Here is a 15,355-nt window from a genome sequence, read left to right as displayed (position 1 = left end):
ATCAGGGGGAGTTATGATGTCTACATGTTCGATCTCGAAGAGTGAAGGACGTGTTGTACTCTTTTTCTCCTCCTTGAGCTTGTTTTTGTGCCACAAGGTTTTTCACTCTAGTACGGTGTTTAATGAGGTAACAGATTGAGAAAGTAATCAGGGGAAGATATCGACATCAGGGGGAGTTATGATGTCTACATGTTCGATCTCGAAGAGTGAAGGATGTGTTGTACTCTTTTTCTCCCCCTCGAGCTTGTTTTTGTCCCACAGGGTTTTTCACTCGAGCAAGGTTTTAACGAGGCAACGGATGAAGCGTCACCACCAAGTTTGAGAGGCACAAGGGGGAGTGTTGAAGGAAATCAGCTTTATATGCCTAATCAAACTAGGAGTAGTTCCATGATTGGGAGATAAGGTTCTAGAATTCCTAGTCCTACTCGGATTAGTTTTCCTTATATCATTAGAACATGTACTTTGTAATCCTTATATATAGGGCTCCTATTCTCAATAATGAAACACACAATTCTCTCTTCAATCTCTCTTGAATCCTTTATTCTTAAACACATATTCTCTCTTCAATAATGAAACACACAATTCTCTCTTCAATCTCTCTTGAGTTTAGTAAACGCAACGTTCCTAGTGGACAAAAGCATGACATGTGACCAGCGTGTCGATGCATTAACCAACACCACAAAATATCTAAATGGTCCGCAAGGTGGTTGAATAGGTCCACAAATATCACATTGGATTCTTTGCAAGAATGGTATATTTTCTTTAGTGTCATTTGCATAGGATGATCTCGATCCTAATTTTGCTAAAGAGCAGGCTTTGCAGAACGAATGATGGGCTTTAGAAACAACCAATGAGGATTTTGGTTGAGCCATGAAGTCACAATTGACTTTAGAAGTAGAAAGAGGAGTCAAATAGGAATACATGGCGTCAAAGCCATGTGGAGTTCGTAGGGGGTAGACGGCGCCGGCCCTAAGTGGCCAGTCTTGCACAATCTTGATGCCATGAGGCGCATGTGCTTCTCCTCGAACCAATATTTGGTTCTTACTTCTCTTCGTCCTGAAGAATGGATGTTCGCGTGAAGTTTTTAATATACGGATCATCATGTCATGACCTGGGTGTCACAAACGGTCATTCCAAAGCCTATATGTGTCGGAATCCCATAAATCATCTCTCATATCATGATTGGATTCAATGATTCGAATAGTGGTTGCATACAACCCACTAGATCAACACATAAGTTTCTCTAAGACTCTTTTATATCCGTAGTCATTAGAGGTGATGCAAAGGAACTCTTGTCCATTCTCACAATGAGTTTCCACATGAAAACCATTGGCTCTTATATCTTTGAAGCTCAAAAGGGTTCTTTCGGCCCTAGGAGCGTAGAGAGCTTCAATGACAGTAATGATTGTGCATGTGGCAACAAGAATTGAGCTGGTCCTCGACTATGAATCAATTTAGATGACCCTGCCATCGTAGTCACTGAAGATCGAGTAGGCATCATCTCAAGAAATAACTATCTATTTCGAAGTATGGTGTGCGTAGTAGCACTATCCATGAGGCATTCTAGCTCTCCGGGAAACATACTTGAATGAATAAAGTTTGAATCAAAATCGATACTTTACTTCAATGAAAGCCAATGATTATGTCAAAGTTTCTAGATCAAAATTTTAATCCAAAACAAGCTTTAGACAAGTAGTAATTACTCAATCGTTTCGGTAACTCCAATTAAGCATGACCAGGAAAGTAAGAGAAGATGTCGGGGGAGCAAAGCTCGCTTAAGTACCACTTATCTCAACTATTTTCCTAGACATCAAGCTTAATTTGGGTGAGCCTTGTTGTGAAAGAGCTATAACCAATGTCTTTGTTGACAATAGTCTCCAAAGTTTGGATTTAGATCAAAACAATGACGTTTAAATGGTCAAATTTTGATGCTTACGAACGCTCTTAGTCCGTAGCTTACGAACTCTCTTAGTCCGTAGCTTACGAATGCTCTTAGTTCGTAATATTTCGATGCTCACAAACGCTCTTAGTCCATGTTTTACGAACACTCTTAGTTCGTATATAGCGTGAACTCCCTACGGTTCCGCTTTGAGAATCTAACCCACGTTACAAGAAAGGTGAGATGTAGGAGAAGGGTTGCAAGTCCCCGAGAAAAAGAAGAAGAAAGTAAATTTCAAAAGCAGGAACTTTAATCTTAAAAACTTACTTGTTGAAATTCGGAGCAGATTCACTTCTAAACAGCTCCCACTTCGATTGGTGTATAGGTCTCAAAATGATCCAATAGGGCTGAAATTTTGAGGTTAGATAGAAGAGACAGAGGTGAACAACTTTGATGAAGGAAGAATTTTGATCAGAGGTCCGAACTGGATGTTTCGGGGCTTGCAAACAAACTGATATGCACAGGAACGAGAGGAGAAAGTGGGAGGAGAAGGATGCAATGGGCGTGCGGCGGTGCTGTAGAGGAAGCGGGAGTGCGGCTGTGCTGCAGTGGCAGCAGACGTGGGGCGATGCTGCAGGAGCCAGGAGGGCAGCGGCAGTGAGTTTCGATAGTGGTGGAGCGGCTAGCGTGGCTAGGTGCAAGGAATTTTTCTTGTGGTTTTTGGTTTTTGATTTCAGGGTTAGGGCTCGTGCTGATAACGTATTTAAGAATGAGAGATTTGAGAGAGATTGATGAGAGAATTGTGTATATCATTATTGAGAATAGAAGCCCTATATATAGGGATTACAAAGTACATGTTCTAATGTTACAAGGAAAACTATTCCAAATAGGACTAGGAATTCTAGAACAGTCTCTCCTATTACAATCATGGAACTAATCCTAGTTTGATCAGGCACACATAAGTCGATTTCCTTCAACACCTTCATGTTATTCCTGCGATTTTCTGTTTCTGTTTTGTTTTTTTGTTTGTCCTATCCTAGTTGTGCTATAAGTCCCAAATTTGTAAAGCCAAATAACTTTTACAAAGGTAAGTACAATACTTCAGAGTTCAGACGGACAAGATTTGAGTCTTTCTGGTCTAGCTTCCCCTTTCCATACTTCATGTGTAATTAAGGTTACCAAAGTTGAAACTCAGTTGTAAGAATTTCACGGGAAAATAAATTAAGAAGAGAGTTTCGTCTCAGTGAACGCTGAACAGAGTTAAAAATAATTGCCCGATTAGTGAGCACATGGTTTGAATATAAAGCAGCACGTTCCACCCAAAGGAGTTTGGTCTAGGCAGGCTGAAGCATAGTTTATTAGTCAGGGTGCAAAAGCTGATGTACATTACCAAACATAAATTCATTCAGACGACCATATATAATACTGTGGTCGGTCAACCTTTCAACTCGGAAGGTACCATGAAAGTTCAGAAGACCGTCGACTATTATCTTAGACGGTGTTGCTGTTCTGGAGAAATCTCATTCGAGTTTGTATGACTAGGGAGTTTTGAGTAAAAACCCAGTAGTCGACCTATCTAGAGGAGGTAAGTCTCTGATTGACTTGTTTATTTTGCTGAATTCTGCTTGTTTTGTAGTTAGGCCAATTTTTTACGCAACATGTTTCAACTTGGATTTTCGGGTCTTTGATGCATTTCCAGCTAGAGTTCTGAAGTTTCATAAGAGTGTGTAGGCCTGAGTTGATATCCTATTAGGGAAGTTCTTATATGCATCTGTTTTACTTTGTTCAGAGAGGAGAAGAGAAAGATTGAGATCGAGATTATATGAAAAAGAAACAAGGAGGACAAGTAAAAAAGGAATATACAGCGGGTGAGGTGTGGTGTGGTGAGGAGATGAAATAGTGAAGGGGCCGAGCAAGGAAAAGACGTTCTTTGCCTCTTTAGTATTCATGTGTTTGAACAAGCTGCGTTTTCAGGTAACTTCTATCTTTATGACAACTCATGGGTTGTCGAGTTGTCCATATGGTAACTATAAAACTCAGAGCATAATGAATTCTTGTTTGAGTAAAAGAGTCCTGTAAGAGGTAATCGAATGTATGCCATACACATCAGTACAGTACAATTATCTAAGGAAGTAGAAGATCGGAAATAACTGCAGGAAGTTCCCAGACTCTGGTCTCGACTGCTGTACTTGTAATTATGGCCCTGGAGTTACTAGCAGGGTCAGTATTTGGAGTGTTGTATGATCGTGTTTCGCGAGCTGCGGACAGGAAATCAGAGTTCAGATACCTCCTCACTCATATGAAACGCACTCTAGAGTCTTTAACAGGACAGGCCAGATTCATTCGAGAGATACGGGAGTTTAATGATGAATTGAGTCTCCCCAACCATGACATAGCTGATCTTGAAACACAAATGATCGAAGGCGCACAACTCGTTGGCAGGATGTCCAGTTTTCGAATGTACAACTATTGCTGCATGGATGGTTGCCACGACAAACTTTATGAATTGAATAGGTCTCTTGATAGACTTTTAAACAATCTGCAGCTGCAGCAAGCAAGGGATGTGAAGGAGATCTTGAAATTGTCAAGGCAAAACCGTGATGATCTCGATGAAATGAAGGGTATGTTGAAGATGATATTGCAGCAGATCAATGATCCTGAAATGAAGGGTCTAGTGAAGAAGTTACTGGAGCAGAATGCGGGGGACTCGACCGAGAGGTCGACCTCGGCTTCTGCAAGTAATACAGAAAGAGAAGGGAGTGACGAAGCACAAGGTGAATCTCTTAGAAATTTCATTCTTAAATTCTATATTTGCAATTAGAATACAGAGTTTCAATGTCATTACCATTTCATCACACATTCTCTCTCTTTTACAAAACCAATTAAGTACACGAGAAAATTGATATCCTACATTTGGAGTTTATGTATTGTGTGATCAATTTATAACAACAGAGAGTACGTTTGTATTGTAATTAGTTTTGGAGAATAGACCTCCTGTTTTATAGTTTTTTTGGATTCCAACCTATTGGGAGTCACTGAACTTAATTTCTCCACATATCTCAATCTATAGAGTGAAAGGAAAGAAGAAAGGGAAAAAAAAAAAAAAACGCATTCTGATTTTGGTGTTGTAATGACAGTGGAATCATTAGAAGGACTATTAGAAGCTGCATTTCAGGTTCTGTTTGATGTCGTTATAGAAGTGAAGGACAAGTCGACATTGATGCTTGGACCAATTATTGGACATCTCAAATCCACGCTAGACTGCTTAAAGCCATTGATTGAAGATATATCACAGCATAACAACATGGCATTGGATCGCCCAAAGAAGGAACTAGAAGCTTTTGGAATGCAAATGAAGAGTGGTGCGGAGCTGGTTCGCGAGTGCTCGGAGGTTCATAAATGGACCAGCAACGAAACATACAAATTCGCCAGCCAACTTTTTGAATTGGATGAGTCTCTTCAAAGGCACTTATGTGTACTAATAGTGCAGGTAGCGAGAGATGTGAAGGAGACCTCGGTTGTGTTAAGGAGTGTACGAGAGGTGGTGGAGAAAATTGAAGGGATAAGTGGTGTGGCAAAAAAACAACAACTTGCATTGGATATGGTGGAGGTGAATGAAATAAGGGATGTGAGGGAGACGACATTGGTTTCAGCAAGGAATGTAGAGGCAGAGTTGACAGTAGTGGATGGCGACGTACCTGAACAACCATCATTTACAGCTGGATTGGATGTTCCTTCGGAGGAATTGAGTATGTCTAGAAAGAAGAAAAACTCGAAGATGAAGCTTCTTAAGGATGGGTGTCAATGCTTGACCCGACGGTCATTCTACAAGAGGAAGAGGGCTAGGGCCAGGGGAAGGGACTCGAACAGGTTAGACGCTTTGAAGAGTCTTCCAGTGATGTTGAGGGAGTTCAGTTACAGGGAGCTAAAGAAAGCTACCAACAACTTTGACTTGAAGCACACTTTGGGTCAAGGTGGATCTGTGGTTTACAGAGGACTGCTGTCGAAGGAAAATCTTGAAGTGGCAGTGAAGAAGTGCTCCAGGCTAGAGATCAAGGGTAAAGAGGATTTCTTGGCTGACCTCACCATTATTTACCGGCTGCGCCACAAACATATTGTCCCATTGCTGGGTGAGTAATTATTTAAACCGTACTTCAATTATCATTTATCACATACTACTATCACAGTTGTTAATGTCTACTTACTCCGTTTTGGTAAATTAATATCACCTATCATGCTCAACGGATTTTAAAGTTTATGAAACATGCATATTCATGTTCAAATTAATTAGGAATTATCCATTTGAACAATTAGGATTTTAAAGTTTATGATATTCATCTTACCTGGTGATAAAGATGAATATGCATGCATCATCTTTATCACCAGGTAATGTGACATCATAATTGAAATCATTCAGGCTTCAGTTGTACTTGGCCTTTAAAAGAATTCAGTTGAAAAGTGAAAACAAAAAAGGATCAAATGGAGATCAGTAATTTTGTCAAGCCAATAGACAGTTTGTCTATCCTAAATTGCTAAAGGTTTACCAGAACTGTAATTCTTTGTTTGAGACATTTGGAAAGCTAGAAATCTCCGAGTTAGCTGATTGTTCGAGGAAATGATATGTAATAGGTTGAGAAAATGAATGGTTCTGATGATGAATTGTATCTGATTCTTTCTGTTGCTCTGGTTTTTCACTCTCATAAAGATTTTCATCACAAACAGGTTGGTGTCGCCAAAAGAAGATGCTACTCATAGTCCACGAGTTCATGCCAAATGGCAGCTTAGACAACCACCTATTCTCCGGACCGGAAAATACAACCCTAGAATGGAACCAGAGGTACAAGATCATATCTGGAGTGGCTTCAGTCCTACATTACCTCCAGGAGTTCCGTTGCAAAGTAGTCCACAGAAATATCACGGCCAGCCACATAATGCTCGATTCCCACTTCAACGCGCGCCTTGGCAACTTCGGCCTGAGAAGCGCAGAACCGGCCGAAGGTGTGACGGGCACAATGGGATACATTGCCCCCGAGTGCTTCTTCACTGGAGAGATGACCTGCGAGTCCGACGTGTACGGCTTCGGGGCGGTGGTTCTAGGAGTTGTTTGCGGTCAACGACCGTACACCGAAATCGGAGGGTTTCAGTTTTTGGTTGATTGGGTGTGGTCGTTGCATAGAGAAGGACGTGTGCTTGAGGCCGTGGATGAGAGGCTTGGAAATGAGTATGATGTTGAAGAAGCGCAAAGACTTCTGCTTCTTGGGCTGGCCTGCTCTCATCCCATTGCTTACGAGAGGCCTAAGAGCCAGACCATAGTCCAGGTTGTTTCCGGGTCTATTCCAGCGCCCAAAGTCTCGCCTTTTAAACCGGCTTTCGTGTGGCCGCCCTTGCCAGAAGGATCTGCAGCATTGCCAATCGACACTGCAGGTAACACTTGATATACCACTATGTCTTGGCCTCTTGGCCAGAGTGCAAGCTTCCTGGACTGGCATGGAAGAGCGGAAGATTTGTGAGTCTTGTGACAGCGCTTCTCTGGTATAAGATTCTTTTGACATCCTCTGTGATCTGTCACATATGTTTTCATCTTGTTTGTTTTTCGCTTGAGATATTGTGGCATTTACAATACAAATGACAATATAGGAACGTTGAATGATTTTCGTTTTTTTTTTTGAAAGGAAATTATTTTTCTTTAGTGCATCGGAATAATGAGTGGCTCCTTCCAAATATTGAGTTTTCAAATGTAAATAATTATTCAATGACTATTTATTAAAATAAACCCCCCCCCCCCCCCCCCCCCCCCCCTCCAATCCCATATTACTCATTTTTCAAGGCTAGTTCACCGTAATTTTCCTTTAGCCCGTAAACCTCTCTCTTTAGGGTTAGATTGGATTTTGTGGTTCTCTACCCACCCTTATCGTGTCGAGCGCCCTTCTAATTCGAGAGTTTAGGAGCGTGTTTAGTGCGACTTCACCAATATGAACAGATCAAGTTACCTACACTCCATTGAGCAAAAATTCACTCACCAGCTAATCACTTTAGTGCATATCTTAATTAGTTACAACTTACAAGTCTCCCCTACAACACTCAAGTAAACTGAATTTTAGAAACTTTAAATCAAAGAAGACGTGGGGTAGTTGAAATGAATTTATTTGCCTCATTATTTTCCACCCTTAAATTTAAATTCAACTACACAAAATTAATTGACTAATAAAGTAAAGCATGACTCTTAAGCAAAATGGAGGTCACGTAAAATGCTTATCGTGTATTTTTTGGAACTAAAAAAAAAAAAAAATTGAAATAAGGAGGTGTATAAAAGTAAATTTGAACGCATTTTAAATTAAATATAAGAAAAGGAAACTAAATATAAAAGGAAAAAACAAACAAACAGCTTTAACCACCAAGACTTCCTTCCACCTCAATCATAACTCTCTCTCTCTCCTCTCAGAGCCGTAGGGCCTCAAAATGCAGGTCTCAGGTGTCATCGGCGACGTTTCACTGGTAATTCCCTCAGGCGGAGGTCTCCGGTCGCCGGAATTCCGACACTTCCACTCCCACACCTACACCCATTCACACTCGCTCTCTGATTCCAAGTCATTCATTTCCGGTGGATTTTTCAGAGTAAGCTCTCTTCCACTCATTCATCTTCTTTTCAAAGATTCCTCCTCTTAGTTCAGAGAGTAGACAAGACCCATAGGAAAATTATGGTGTGATTTTTTTTGTTGATTCACTTAATTTGCCGTTGAAGATTACTTCACTAATTGACTGATTATCCCTAAACCCTATGCTGCTAAACTCTCAATGCTACATATTTGTATCTTGAAATTCAAACCTTTTGATTCCAAAGCGTTTATCTATGGATGAATGAATTCAAGGAGCTAATCACAACTGTGCATGTGAGTTGCAAGAAACACCTACCGTTTAGCATTATTTATGGAGAGTTACTGGTATAAAACAGAAAACTAAAACTTATAGGACTTCCAAAATCCAATCAGTAGTAATGTCTAAAGATTGCAATTATTATATTGATAGTCTTTCGTGATTTGTGTCAATATACATGTTTAGGATGTCTACTTGCTGCGAATGCAGAGGGGAAAGAAAGACGCAATTTGATTCTTAATAGCTCTTAGTTTTAAGTTATGACTGTAAGGAAGAACGGAAGTACTATTTAATTGGGTGGTACCTTTTAAGTCTCTTGCCTACTCCTTAAAACTTTAATATTATTGTACTAGTAGTCGCGCAAATCTACCTTTAGATTAATTGATAAAGTAATTGAATAGTTATGCACCATGTTTCTATATGCCTTAATATTATGCTTCAAGCCTGGTTTTTTATGGATGCACTTAACATAATTTTGCTATATTTTCTTCCTTTTCTAGAGTTGTCTCCCAAAGCCTGGAAATGGACTGTATAAGTGCCCAGCCAGAGGCTTGATTGTGAGAGCATCGGAGGATTCAAGTGATAATTTGGTGCCGGTTGCTCCTCTTCAGTTTGAATCCCCTGCTGGCCAGCTTTTGGGCCAAATACTACAAACACATCCACATCTACTACCTGCAGCTGTTGATCAGCAGCTCGAGAAACTTCAAACTGATAGAGATGCCGTAAAAGAAGAATCTCCAACATCTAAAGGTCCCCTTTACAAGTAAGTACTGAGATATCTCATAGTAGTTATTTTAATTTTGTTGTCGAATAGATTGATAGAGGGTAAATTTTTCATATTTTGACACAACTCTTCATTTTGAAAAAATGTTAGTCTATGGTTGGGAGTTCGTTTGCAAAATGTTGCCAGTATCATTGCTGAGCAAAATGGTTTAGCAATGTGTACGTGCATTGTATTCAAATTGTATTGATGGTATGCAAGAGCTTAATAAATATGGGGTTTGAATACACACTTTGTTTGGGTTTGGTACAATTGGAATTAATTGGTGTTTCTGTGTTTAGTTTCAAATTATGAGATACTACAGCTAGTTGAGCTATTAGGAGATTGTAAAAATTGCAGTAAGTCTACACTGCTTCTTTCATCCCACTTCACACTTACTTTGCCTTCTTCATAGGATAGAGTTCTATATGACTAGTTATGAATAGTTAAAGTTGCATTGGAATCTGGCAGGGGTTAGAAACCCCTTGGAGACTTTTATATTATAGGGCATAGATATTGTTCTTTTCACCAAAAAAAGAGACTAGATATTGTTGTACTGATGTTATGTGCTCTCTACCGTAGATATTGTTCTTTTCACCAATTGTTGTACTGATGTTATGTGCTCTCTACTCATACTCTGAACTTATTGGCAGCTACCAGTTTATTTACTAGTTAATCATCAATGATTGCTTCTCCTTCACAATTGTATGTGTTTCCTATTTATGTGGCTTTTTAGTACATTTCGTAAACACATTTTGAGTCCTGGAGTGACATTGTATCTCTTCTCCATAATGTTGTAATTACTTCTAGTATTTTTGTTTCTACAACCATGTAGAGTTGGGATTCCCTTGAGAGTTCTCTTCTTCATACTTTTGTTTTTTCAGTTTCAGTGTTCATTATTTGTGTCAACTAATATATATCTCACTGACATGAAATTGTATCCTCACGAATTTGATATAAACAAGAATCATGGCATTAAAGCCAAAATTTGTTTGTACCGTTTTCATCAAAAGGTTATGCAACTAATAGCTTCAGTAGCCGAAGTCTTCTGCAATTTTTCAAATGGGACTATTTATTTCTTTGGGCACTCTAATTTGCGTTTTGGACTGGGATAGTACTACCACAATTTTGTGTCAATATTTAGATGGCTTTTCTCTTGATCATCTATTTTGATAGTTAACTTTTCTTTAGTAATACCACATTGACCTTAAATATGTGATAATTATCAGCAGATGTATAAATGTATAATTAAATGCCACTAAGATCAGCTTCAGAGTTTTTTACCACTGCCATGAAGCCCTAGGATTGTCGTATAATCATACTGTTGCTAGCCTCATTTGAATACAATTATAATTCCTACAGTTGCAAAACTGCTAAATCACTACCCTCCCCTGGCCTATTGAAGAGCAGTCCATTCACCATTTCTGTCAACTCAACTAGCTATATCATCTAGTGAAACACCACAAGTAATGTAAACCTACCACAATACATCACCATCATCAGCGGTAACAGTGCTCTGTCACCACTCACCCACCATGACTTGAACTAGACCACCATAAGGTATCTGTTTATTTGTCTTTTCGTTTTTGGCCAGACCACAAACGATACCCCAAAATATTCTACTGCATGGTGATCTCCCATCACCATCTTCCCTGTTAGCTTAATCTGTTGGGTTTTTTTCCTTCCTTTACTTTCTTACTATTCACTTTTAACTATACATGAACTAGGTTATTAGACGATGCCATAATATCTCTATATATTCTACAGTCTAAAACCTATTATACAGTGTGTTAACAATTTGGTGCTTGCTACTTTCACTTGTTTCCCCCAACTATTGTTTGCTTAGAATTGTCAGAGTAACGCAAATGAAATCATGAATTTCAGGAGAATAGCTGAGGTCAAAGAGAAAGAAAGGCGAGCGGCACTGCAAGAGATAATATACTGCTTAATAGTGCAAAAGTTTGTGGAGAATGAAATCTCAATGATCCCCAAGATATCAGCAACCTCGGATCCTACCGGCAGAGTGGATTTTTGGCCGAACCAAGAACAAAAACTAGAATCTGTTCATTCTTCCGAAGCATTTGAGATGATACAGAGCCACTTGTCTCTTGTGCTTGGAGAACGACTTGTCGGTGTGGGTCCCCTTTCTTCCTTGGTTGAGATTAGCAAAATAAAACTTGGAAAGCTGTATGCTGCTTCAATAATGTATGGATATTTCCTCAAAAGAGTTGATCAGCGGTTTCAGCTTGAGAGAACCATGAACATCCTTCCAAAACGCGTTACTCAGGATCCGGATCCGGCACCAGCAAACCAGCTATGGGATCCTGATTCCTTGTTCAGGATACCTCCTGATGGTGGTGATGAAGCAGGCCTCATGGATAATGGGGAAAGCAAGTCTTATCGACTGAGATCCTATGTGATGTACTTGGATGCAGAGACTCTTCAGAGATATGCTACTATGAGGTCCAAGGAAGCTATTTCTTTGATTGAAAACCAGACGCAAGCCCTGTTTGGGAAACCTGACATCAGGATTGCTGGGGATGGTTCAATTGATACATCCAACGATGAAGTGATTTCACTTACTTTCACTGGATTGACAATGCTAGTATTGGAAGCTGTTGCATTTGGATCATTCCTGTGGGATGCTGAAACCTATGTTGAATCCAAATATAACTTTGTCCAAAGCTAGAGATCATGTATGTTGATTAATCGACCCACCCAGAAAGCCTGCATGAATCGTAATGTGCTGAGCCCGGTATATGTAATGAGTTTCCTGTAAATATATTGGTTAGGAAACTTTTTTTTTACTGAAATTTACTGATATTGGGATCATATTCTAGATATACTGCACTTTATTCTGAATGCTGAGAGTCGGAGCAGTGTAGACAGAAGCACATACATTTTTTTTTAAGTAAATTGCTAGCTACATCCTCACTAAGAGTAGGAACAATGTATTTGAAAGCACAGAAAAAGTCCGAAAGTAAAATATGTATAATACAATGAGCTATCTACTTCTTTCTTTTCGTTATGATTTGCAGGAGGCATGTGCCAAAATTTTAGAGGGGTGAGACGGACGATCGACCAATGTCAGATTCGTCGGAGAGGGTGGTTTAAAATTCAGCCACCTATTTGAATCTTGCGACGTTGACAAAGCAAAGTTGGCTGCTCTTGACTCCACAGAAAATTAAAGCAACCCTGCATTTGGACAAGGCGAAGTTCGAATTTTACACCACACCACCTACATGGTTTATTCTAGAAACTCAAAATCCAACCTTTTCATGTACAGCACTACAAGTATGGTAATTTCGTATCTAGCTTGAAGATAAACTATCACAGTAATTATTGTAACTTTACTACTCAGTTTAATTTTAAAGAGTTTGCCTTAATAAAAATAAGTTCGAGATTCGTCAAAACGGTTGAAGAAGGAATTTCTCATAATCTATTGAAACCATGTATTATGAGTTAAAGGAATAGACAACTACAAAGGACTACCTGACAAACTCAAAAGTCCACAACCTTTTTCCTTATACAGATAAGGACACACTCTATTCTCTTTTACCCTTTTACAATTTTACACAGTAACAGCCTATATTTTTTGTTTAAAGCCTCAACACAGTATCAGCCTAAGGACTAGCCTTCAACATGCCACAACTTCACCTAACGACCTCTTGTCTAAGCGGCTACTAACAGGGCGGAATCATTGCTGCCTTAGTATGATTTGGGTTCAGTTTCTAAAGCAAAGAACATAACAACTGCTACTGCTTAATAAGTAAACAACTGCTATTGCTAATAAGTAAACAACTGCAGAAAAAAAAAAAAATTTGTGACAGTGTACTGGGCACAAGCTGAATTTATTTATTCAAACATAAATACAAATATAGAACCCAGAGCCTCACTCTTGGGTTACTCATAACTTATTATAAGTACTTACTTGGAATCAAAAGCACACCGCATCAAATGACTTACAGAAAACCCTGCTACTATCACACTACTAATATGGCTTTCTTACTTCTTGAGAGAATATGATTATGCTCAATTTTCTGATGCCTTACAAACTGAACCTAGAACTCCTTTTATAGAGAGCGGAACTCAAACTAGAATTCAAAACACAAAAATGTACAGGACAGCTCCATCATTTTCTGCTTTTGTGAGTGCTCCGGATGATTAAGGTCGGACGACGAAAAGCAGATTCTTTTAGGTGAAATGTTTTTCACCTTCTTCTTTTTGAAAAGCAAAAGCATCTTTAAGGAAAAGGCCAAAGTTGCTTTCGGTGCTTTTTGCACCTGCTGCTTCACATGTTTTCATCTGTTTCAGAGTTGTGGCCTAGGACAAAAGAGCTGTTTTCTATCCTGGCTTTAGGCTATGTTTGGTAGGGCTGGGCTTTTCAGAAAAGCTGGCTTCTGCTTATTTCTGAGAATAAGTGGCTGAAAAGCAAAGCTGCTGAGTGTTTGGTAAACTGGCTTTTTATAAGAGCTATCAGTGGCAGAAGCAATGGCAAAGTGTTTGGTAAATCAAACTGGCTTGTGCTTTTTGTTTGTGGAATGACCAAATTGGACATGAGAGATTATTTTGCCTTAATTGTATACAAAACAATGTTGTTCAAATGCTCTTGTTATTATTTTTAATCTTTATTATGTCCTTATTAATTTTTGTTAACTTTCAATTTTTATAAATCATGGTGACTATATGATTAATATTGGACAATTTTAAAAATAACTTATACAAATATATTAGTAACACTAATAACAATTGGTTTCTGGTTCGCATCAAGTAACCACAAAAAATATCATAACATATTCAAATGTTCATGTTATTACGCGCCTACGTATTCTTCAGCTGTTATTCAGCCTCCTTATTCAAATCAAGATACCACCAGTATGCCTCCTTATTCAATTGAACATAACGATGCAAATCAAGATACCACCAGTATGCCTCCTTATTCAGCCTTTAATTCATCCAACCAGTTTTCTAAAATATTCAAGCCTCTCTTCTCTCTGGCTTCCGCCGATAAGCTCTCCAACCTGACAAAAGCACAACCACAACATATTATATAACAGTATCAATAAACATGAGACTCGTCTAAAGCTCATTCACGACCTTTCCCATTACATATAGACATATATACAATACGACGTCAAGTATAACCATAGGAAAATATAGACCATGCTGGACCTAACATGGGAACATATAATGCCATATATGACATGAAATTAGCTTGAAAGTGGCATGATATACTGAACCTGGACTTTACTGTCAACATATTAGATTGCTAAACCACAGACAACCTTGGGGTTTTAGAATGCTCTTCCTCTGTATCCCTACTATTTTGCAATTTGATTGACCCAAAACATGCATTTTCATGCTTTGGTAATTGTAAGGTGTATGAAAAGGTTCAGGACACTAGTTTCAGAACTGGAATTAAACGTCAAAATTAGTTTTCCCCTTCTACTGTAATTCCATAAAATGGGAAAAGAGAGAGGAGAGTTCATGCCTTCGGATAGTCCCTGACAATTACTAGGCATCCACTAAATTCCTCTTCAGTTAAATAACGCTCATGCTCACTCTGCAAATCACATCCCCACTTCACCTAAAAAAAGAAATGACTATATTAAGAACATGGATAAGAGTTTAGCAATGTAAGTTAAAAAAAAAAAATCAATTATCATTAAAAGTAAACATCTTTTAGTCTCAAGTGCCTAATATGATGAAACAGAATGCATGAATTAAAAAATAATTCCAATTAGCCCTTGAACATGTAAAAATATATTGATACCTAGATTTATACACTAGTTTCAGAATTGGTCAGTGTGAGCAAGCTTTTTAAATGACCATGAAAGTCCAGA

The 15,355-nt window shown here is 38.8% G+C and overlaps 2 protein-coding genes across 4 annotated transcripts; both read left to right on the top strand.

The window, feature by feature from the left end:
- Positions 1–3,315: 3,315 nt before the first annotated feature.
- LOC112175928 (U-box domain-containing protein 32) lies at positions 3,316–7,529 on the top strand. Of its 3 annotated transcripts, none has more exons than XM_024313664.2 (5): positions 3,316–3,464; positions 3,669–3,853; positions 4,036–4,653; positions 5,017–6,009; positions 6,602–7,529. In XM_024313664.2, the coding sequence occupies exons 3-5, from the start codon at positions 4,077–4,079 to the stop codon at positions 7,312–7,314; spliced, it is 2,283 nt and encodes a 760-aa protein (XP_024169432.1). In that variant the 5' UTR covers positions 3,316–3,464; positions 3,669–3,853; positions 4,036–4,076; the 3' UTR covers positions 7,315–7,529. The 3 variants fall into 3 exon arrangements, with proteins under 3 accessions (XP_024169432.1, XP_040366443.1, XP_040366442.1); XM_040510509.1 differs by having other exon boundaries at positions 4,019–4,653; XM_040510508.1 differs by having other exon boundaries at positions 3,669–4,653.
- Positions 7,530–8,256: 727 nt separating this feature from the next.
- On the top strand, positions 8,257–12,374 carry LOC112179766 (UV-B-induced protein At3g17800, chloroplastic). The gene is made up of 3 exons (XM_024318245.2): positions 8,257–8,494; positions 9,253–9,515; positions 11,397–12,374. The coding sequence occupies exons 1-3, from the start codon at positions 8,339–8,341 to the stop codon at positions 12,199–12,201; spliced, it is 1,224 nt and encodes a 407-aa protein (XP_024174013.1). The 5' UTR covers positions 8,257–8,338; the 3' UTR covers positions 12,202–12,374.
- The last annotated feature ends 2,981 nt before the right edge of the window (positions 12,375–15,355 follow it).

This window comes from Rosa chinensis, chromosome 7, assembly GCF_002994745.2.
Source record: "Rosa chinensis cultivar Old Blush chromosome 7, RchiOBHm-V2, whole genome shotgun sequence".
Classification (NCBI taxonomy): domain Eukaryota; kingdom Viridiplantae; phylum Streptophyta; class Magnoliopsida; order Rosales; family Rosaceae; genus Rosa; species Rosa chinensis.
The sequence above is the reverse complement of the archived record's forward strand: the minus strand, read 5'-3'. Positions and strand labels throughout refer to the sequence as shown.

Bases quoted from the DNA above. Each gene is read 5' to 3' on its own strand.
- LOC112179766 (XM_024318245.2), top strand. From the start codon at position 8,339: ATGCAGGTCTCAGGTGTCATCGGCGACGTTTCACTGGTAATTCCCTCA. The intron at 8,495-9,252 runs GTAAGCTCTCTT...TTCCTTTTCTAG, and splicing joins TTTCCGGTGGATTTTTCAGA to AGTTGTCTCCCAAAGCCTGG. The intron at 9,516-11,396 runs GTAAGTACTGAG...CATGAATTTCAG, and splicing joins TCTAAAGGTCCCCTTTACAA to GAGAATAGCTGAGGTCAAAG.
- LOC112175928 (XM_024313664.2), top strand. From the start codon at position 4,077: ATGGCCCTGGAGTTACTAGCAGGGTCAGTATTTGGAGTGTTGTATGAT. The intron at 4,654-5,016 runs GTGAATCTCTTA...TTGTAATGACAG, and splicing joins AGGGAGTGACGAAGCACAAG to TGGAATCATTAGAAGGACTA. The intron at 6,010-6,601 runs GTGAGTAATTAT...CATCACAAACAG, and splicing joins ACATATTGTCCCATTGCTGG to GTTGGTGTCGCCAAAAGAAG.